Here is an 8,085-nt window from a genome sequence, read left to right on the forward strand (position 1 = left end):
TAGAAAAAGTTTTAACAATAACATTTTCAACTCCACAATACACCTTTAAGTACAGAGTGTGAGCACTTTTGCCAACTCTGGTCTTTAGGAGGAACAAACCAGCGTCCATCAGGCCAAGTTCCGGAAGGTGCAACATGAGCTGGAGGCAGCTGAGGAACGAGCGGACGTCGCAGAGTCCCAGTTGAATAAACTACGAGCAAAGAGCCGTGACATTGTGGGGAAAGTTGAGTAAAAAGATGCCTGGTGCGCTACTTCACCCAAGTACAAGTTGCGTTTATACACAAGAATGACATGTAATACAGTGGTAAATTACAAGATGCAGCTTGGTCAACTATTTTTGCAAGCTTAAATATGAGTTGTAAGTGTGCTTCAGATACACAGCTGCATGAGTTAATTGACAAAAATAAATAAATGGGGCTGCCAAATTACTGTGATGCCCTGGCATGTGGGCAAGGAGATCCACAGTCACTGATCACCGCTAGCCGTTTATTGAATGACTTGATAATGTTACACAGGGTGGCCGTGCTTTGAAAATGATGGATCTTCAAATCATACATCTGTGTTTTATTAAGTGTTTGCTCACAGACACAAAATATTTACTTGGTTGTTTATTGTTCACACTTTCACATACAAAGTCACTTTTCCATCATTTGTCTACTTGAAGGCATTGATATTGAAACTGTATATCTGAATTAATTATGTAAACCTGTGAAGTTAGAATTGGAGAGATTGTCAAACATGTAAATGATCATAAACATGTTCAGTTTTGATATGATCATAGTTTGCAGTGGTGTACAATCATGTACTGTGTTGTACTTGTTTCTATTGCAGTACTTTGAAACTTCAAAACTACAATCGCAAACATGTTCACCAACCTTGTACTATCCACACTGAACAGGCTCCACAAAGATGGAGACATTTTGCTGATGTTTATCTCCAATAAAGACTTTTCCAAGTACTGTACCAAGAATGTTGATATAACCACTACTAGATTGTTCTCGCCAGTTCTCCCAATAAGTATGCTTGTGTAGCCACCCAAAGTGGAGCTACTCATATGTGTCACCCTTCTACTAACAAGTAATCAGGAAAAATAAGTAAAAATAGATTAGTCAATGTCTTGCAGATGTATCAAACTATTCAAATCTATTCAATTTAGGATTGATTTATCTTAGGTTACGAGGAGATTGGCGAGAGAGAGAAAGAGAAACCTCCAATGGAAATAAGACACACTGACGAGCAAACAGTTCAAAATGTATAATGTTTATGGGAGGAAAAAAAACTTCAAAAAGTGTGAATTAACAGAATTTTCTCAAACCCAATTATGAACAAAAGATGTGCAAGTTCAATACCAGTTTACAATTCAATATACAGTAATCTGGTTTTCTTTATATTCTTTTTTTTGGTACAATGTTTTTCTCTGTCCATTCCAGTTGAAAATGCTCTCAAAGTTCCCGTGCAGCGCCATTACTCAATGTGAAAACCATCTTCTGCTAAAAAACCAACAACTTGGCATCGCTTCAATTGGGTATATGCCACGGAGGAGGCGGGACTTCCGACTTCCGCAAGTCACACACCTACGCTGTTTCCGGTTACTGTTGCAACATAATAGGTCGCTTCCCATTACTCGCACTTCCACTCTTGGCCCCTCAATTGCGCGTTCCTATTAAAGGGTGCGAGTGTGTAGGCTGTCTCAGTTCTCCTGAATGCGTCCAAGTGCTTCGGAGAACTGAGACACCCTATGCACTGAGTGAGCCCTGGATGCAGAGCGCAGTTCAAGGTGACCTGAAGCGCATTCTTTCTTTCTTGTTAAACCTAACCCTAACCATAACCTTACCACATAATGATTACAGTATGTTTTGAACGCTTTATTGAACAACGAAAATTTAAATCTGACCAAGACCCGAATAATAACCTCAACCGTCCAGGTATGCGCTCTCTTCTGGGGACATGTAGTACTGCACTTCCGCCTCTTTCTCAAACTGTTTAGTTAGCTCCGCCCCGGCTGACTGAGGCTTGAGTGTTTGTAATTTTCGATGCTCCATAATGTGTTTAAATAAACAACAACTTTATGTCACAAGACGGTGCATCATTAAATCTGGAAATTTAGTTGGAAAATAAATTGTTTAAACCATTTTGAAAAATCCATGTGGGTGGCCGTATGGGTGGAGTCAAACGTTAAAGTCCACCCGGCGTTGAGGCACGCCTTGAACTGCACTCTGCATCCAGGGCTACTTGTACACATTCGCATCCATCACCGGGAACACACAATTGAGAGAAACAATGATGGAAATGCGAGTATTGAGACGCGGCCTATATGTCGCAACAGTAACCGGAAACAGCGTAGGTGTGTGACTTACGGAAGTCGGAAGTCCGTGGAATCGACCCCATAGACCAGCAAAGAAAAAGTAAATTGTATACCTAACTCACATGGAGTCAACAACGAAATTCCAACCACAAGTCTGTTAGGTTAGCTCGCGTGCTAATGCACCTGCTAGGATTTCATGTGGAAATACACTCGTTCACTTTTTACCTCTGCTGCTAACAGTAGCATTTCAATAGCAGCTAATAACAATTCTAGTAGTCCCAAACATCATATCCTGACATCGAGCAATACATTGAAATAGGAAAGCTAACTTTGCACATTCAAATAAAAATAAAAAACTCACCAGGATTCAATTCTACTCAACATTTGAAATGTTACATTTCACTCTCCTTGGTAAAAACACCACAGGATTCGACTCTAATGCTTAATGTGAAGTTGCTTAAAACAGTAGTCTTAACATTATGTGTATTTTAAAGAATATCCTGTATATATTTTTGTGTTTTTATATTATCAACTGTCGTTTAGAGGCGCCGCTCAACTTTCTCTAATGTTTTGTATTTTTCCATGACGTATGAAACGAAACTGAAACTTAACTGTAATAAAAGCGACGAGGTGGCCGGGGGAGGAGAGAGAGTCGGAAGGAGCCGAGCGTGAGTTAAGGTCTCGCGCCTCCTCTCCTCTCCCAGCCGCGGTTGCAATAAAACAAAGCAACAGCTTCTGCCTCCTTTTTCCTTGGTGCACGGTCAGTAACTAAGGGGATCTGTAATATCAGACCCAACATTTAATTGGTGCCGAAACCCGGGACCTGCATCTGGACGGACGACCGCCGCCGAACCGAGGACACCGAGAATCTGTCGACAGCGTCTCCCCTTGCGTGACGGGTCTCGTCGCTCCGGCCTCGGCCGTTCGCCCGGACACCGGGTCCTGCGAACCAGACCGGCACCGAGGACTAACAGGTATTATGCTGTTTAATTATCACGATTTACACAGAAGTTTGAAAAAGGAACACTAAATATACTGAAGAAGTAAGAGAAAAATAGAAAAGTGGGGAGTAAAAGAGAAGCGCTTGGGCGTTGGCCCGTGAAGAAGAGAAAAAAAACCCATGGTATATATGATCCGGGCATCAAAGGGATCACGGTTTTATTAGATGAGATCCAAAATACTTTTATTGACTAGTTTTTAACTTGTTAAAAAAAAGTGTCGTTTTCGGGTGCCCGGGTAGAGGAAATTAAACGTTGCCGTAAATACGTAATAATTTACACCTCCCCACTCATTGGTTACCAAAATATCTGTGTTCAATATAACTAAGATTTATTAGGTCAGAACAGAACTGACTGCGATTAAAAATAATCGCCTAAAACACAAATCATGGTTTTAAATTAGAAAGTGGTGCACCACAGAAAAGACTAAGTGTGTGTGTATTTGTGTGTGAGTTTTTGTGTGTGTGTGTTTGTGTGTGTGTGTTTGTGTGCGTGTGTTTTTTTTGTGTGTGTGTGTGTGTGTGTGTTTTTGAGATAAGGAAAAAAGGGAGTAACTGCTGCCCGCTCGGCAATAGATACAATGGGCCAGTCATTGAGAAAAGAAATAGAACAACACCAGGATGTTAAATTTATTGCAAGCTTTGACGCTAATGCGTGCAAGTATCTGGAATCCTGGGTGACCAAGTATGATTTTAACCCGTCTTTGAGAGATGTCAGGAACAAAGAGGAAGTTAAGAAAAGTTTAGTGGAGAAAAGAGCAAAGAAGATTAAAAAGGGAAAGAATGTAGAAAAATTGGAAGCACAACTACGTGCTGTTGAAGTGTGGATAAAACAGTGTAAAATGAGGGCAGAAAGCATTTTGGAAAGTGAGAAAAGAAAAAAGGAAAAGACAGAAAGAAAAATGTATCAGATGAAGATAAGACCAACGGAAGAAACCGGCGCCAGACGAAGAGACAACGGAAATGCACCGGCTGAAGTGCGACAGCAAAATGATCCAGAAGAGGAAGTAAACGTCAACCAACAGCGGGAACCGCCTACCCCGTCTACCTCCTCCCCAAATTCCACCTCCACGAGTTTTGGGGACGGAGCCTCCCCTCCTATTGGAAGCCGTACAAGATCAAACAAACCAACAGCAGACGTCCTGGCTGCAACAACAAAATTATACCCAGACATTCAGCAGGTGGCAGCATATCCCATGGTAGCTGTAGCCAACCCAGCTTATGGAATGCCAAATCCTGGTCAACCTGCTCATCCACAGACCTTGCTGCTCTATCGCCCATGGACCGAAGAAGAAAAAGTAGCCGCATGCGCATCAGTTCCTCCCATTGAAGACAACGTTGAAAAATGGGCAGCTGCAATTAGAGAACTACATGGATCCTATCACCTCAATGGCAATGAATTACTAAGCGTCCTACGTCTGACCGCAGGACATCGAGTTGGAAGATTCCAAGGAGCCTTTGCTCCAGCCAACCAACGAGGCCAAGTCTACCAACCAGGCCAAGAACTAGACAACGCCCTAAATACTCTTTTAGAAAGAGCCATCGCAGTGTTCAAGAAACCACCTGATTTAACTAAAGTCCGCCAATGCCGCCAAGAACCTGAAGAAAGCGCACAAAAATATGTGGACCGCCTCCAAGACGTACTGAAACTACATGGTGGCATCGAAGAAAGCACTGAGGCACAAAGCACATACCAAACATTACTGCGGGCAACATTCCTGGATGGACTAGTGGACGGTACAGTCAATTTTATCAAGAAACATTACCACACCTGGAGAACTGCCCCGGTGAATGATCTCGTAGCTTGGGCCTCACACGCTGAAGACCTAAAAAGACAAAAAGCGCAATCATCAGTCTTCAATGCCATGCACACATTTTTTCAACATGCCTCTCCTCCACCTTCTGGACCAATTTACTACCAAAACCAACCCAATCGGGGTAGAGGACGTGGACGCGGAAGAGGAAGAGGCCGACCAGCCACCAGACAGGATGTGTGCTACAATTGTGGCAAGTACGGCCACTTCGCCCGAGATTGCCGCTCCAAACAAAAAATTGAGACCCCAAGATCTGACCACTGGGATCCAACCGAATGACGCGAGCAGGAAAGGTCAAGTGATGAAAACCCTGATGACACCAGAACGATCGTCGAGGTGCTTGACCTGACAGTCCTGTTTAGCCAGATGTCCTCTATTGACCCAGCAGTAAGAAAACTAGGCTTAGGGCCATTTACTACAACATTGAAATTCATTGTGGATTCAGGAGCACAATCCTCCGTGATCACTGATCTACCAACAGGTGTCAAATTGTCAAAAAGCACAATAATGGTCATAGGAGTGGGAGGTAGACCAGCCATCCATTACTTTACCGAACCACTGACCATTATTGATGAAGACGGAACAGAATACCCAGATCAAACTTTCGTTTACGTGCCTCGTTGTCCTGAAAACCTCATCGGACGAGATTTGATAAAAGCCATGAGCCATGGTCGTGACAAAAAGAGGACAAGAAACACCAATGCAGATGTTAGTACTAGAAGGAAAAGACAAACCACGCCCATTCTACAGTCTGGATCCGATCCAAAAAGGTCCAACATCAGTAACAAACAATCTGCAACAGATGCCAGAACAAATCCTACCAAATTCAAATTGGGTGCCCCAAACCACGTACCCACTTCACTCCACCATCCGCTTCGCCCCGAACAAAGAGGACAGAGACTTCTTTGATCAATGGTCCCGATTGACAACCATGCGGGCCCAAATAAAGGACCTAATTTGGGACGAACAGGCAGGATGGATGGCAGCCACAGTAATCTTTCCAGATTACATATATGCATTAACCACATATGAAGGCTTTGGCATTCCCTTCCACATTTCACTGGCAAAACCAACAGGCTGGAGATGGAAGGACATAGGATCAAAAATAAGAGATGTAACATGGTCCGAACAACGACTTCCGTGGACCCCATGTCAAGATGGAAGATTTAAACGCATCATGTCATCAGGAAACGTGGTCTGGAGGAAAAAACTAAACTGGGTGACAACATTTGTCCCCAGCACCCACCTAAGTACATGACATCCGGAGGAAACCACGATCCTGGCACTAAAAGACGCCATGGATCAAATACCACCTCAGCTGTGGTCAGCGTCAAAAACCGATGTGGGCCTAATGACCACAGCCACAGAAGTAACAATTGAACCAAGAACAAACTATCGCCCACGAATCAATCAATACCCACTCAAACCTGATGCCAAAGAAGGAATCACACCAGTAATCATGAACATGGTAAAAGCTGGAGTGCTCATAGAAGCCCCCAAGGTAACTTGTAACACTCCAATCTTTCCAGTAAAGAAAGCAGACACCACGACCTGGCGAATGGTCCACGATTTAAGAGCCGTAAATCAGGCAGTAAAACAGAGAGCCCCCTGCGTCCCCGACCCCCACACTCTACTCAATGCGCTGAAGCCAGAACAGAAATGGTTCACAGTAATTGATCTAAGCAACGCCTTCTTTTCCATCCCATTGCACGAGTCTGCCCGTCATTGGTTTGGTTTCACCTTTAATCAAAAGAAATACACCTATACGAGACTACCCCAAGGCTATGCAGAGAGCCCCACCATTTTCTCTCAAGAAATCAACAACTGTCTGAGCCTCCATGAACACAGTGAAACCACTCAAATCTTGATTTACGTAGATGACATTCTCATCGCCAGTCCAACCAAAGAAGAAAATCAAGAAGAAGCAGTGAAACTGTGTCAACACCTGGCAAAGACAGGAAACAAAGCCTCACTGACCAAACTACAGTGGACTCAGACCGAAGTAGTTTTCTTAGGTCACATCATATCGGCAGAAGGAAGAAAACTAACCCCTGATCGGAAACAAGCTATCCTTGATGCCCCCAAACCAAAGACCAAAAGACAGATGATGGCCTTCCTAGGCCTAGTGAACTTTTGCCGTCTATGGGTTCTGGACTTCGCCGAAATAACGCAACCACTGGTGGATTTAATTTACCAAGAAGACATCGCCCTGGCCGATCCCATCACATGGACGAAAATAGCTAATGACAAGTTCAATCAGATAAAACAGACCATCACAAGCACAGGCCCTTTGGGCCTACCCGACTACAAGAAACTGTTTACCCAAACAGTGGACTGCAAAGACGGATTCATGACATCCGTCCTACTCCAACAACATGGTACACAAATGCGACCAGTGGCCTACTACTCAAAGAAACTTGATGCTGTCGCCAGAGCCCTGCCCCAGTGTGTCCAAGCAGTGTGTGCCGCAGCAATGGCTGTCCAAGCATCCGCCGAATTGGTGTTGTTCCATCCCACCACTCTACTAGTAACACACTCAGTAGATGTTCTTTTGACTCAAACAAAGATGTCATTTCTCTCACCAGCAAGACATCTTGGCCTAACAGCTGTACTGTTGTCCCAACCCCATCTTACCATCAAGAGATGCAGCACTCTCAATCCTGCAAGTCTCCTCCCAGTGGAGACAGATGGGACACCACACAGTTGCACAGAAGCCACCGAGGAAATCTGCAAACCAAGAAGAGATTTGTTAGACACACCCTTACAAGAAGGAGAAGCAGTGTTTGTAGATGGTTCCTCAAGCAAAGATGAACTAGGCAACACCAACACAGGCTATGCAGTGGTCACACAACAAAAGACACTGAAGAGCGGACGATTAATAGGAAATCTGTCAGCACAAGCAGCAGAACTCATCGCGCTAACAGAAGCATGTAAATTATTCAAAGACAAAGCAGTAACAATTTGGACCG

The 8,085-nt window shown here is 43.8% G+C and overlaps 1 protein-coding gene and 1 long non-coding RNA gene across 3 annotated transcripts in view; one reads left to right on the plus strand and one right to left on the minus strand.

Moving 5' to 3' along the window:
• LOC144043183 (myosin heavy chain, skeletal muscle, adult-like) overlaps positions 1-935 on the plus strand; it is a 22,435-nt gene extending 21,500 nt beyond the window's left edge. The window contains exon 38 of the mRNA XM_077556480.1: positions 89-935. Coding sequence (XP_077412606.1) covers positions 89-232 — 144 coding nt within the window. The 3' untranslated portion in view covers positions 233-935. The remainder of the gene's footprint in view (positions 1-88) is intronic.
• LOC144043187 (uncharacterized) overlaps positions 1-7,851 on the minus strand; it is an 18,606-nt gene extending 10,755 nt beyond the window's left edge. For both annotated transcript variants that reach the window (XR_013291061.1, XR_013291060.1), the window contains exons 1-2: positions 7,751-7,851; positions 5,074-5,128 (exon numbers count right to left, since the gene is read on the minus strand). This is a non-coding gene — a long non-coding RNA (uncharacterized LOC144043187). The remainder of the gene's footprint in view (positions 1-5,073; positions 5,129-7,750) is intronic.
• Positions 7,852-8,085: the final 234 nt, after the last annotated feature.

Source organism: Vanacampus margaritifer, chromosome 2 (assembly GCF_051991255.1).
Source record: "Vanacampus margaritifer isolate UIUO_Vmar chromosome 2, RoL_Vmar_1.0, whole genome shotgun sequence".
Classification (NCBI taxonomy): Eukaryota; Metazoa; Chordata; class Actinopteri; order Syngnathiformes; family Syngnathidae; genus Vanacampus; species Vanacampus margaritifer.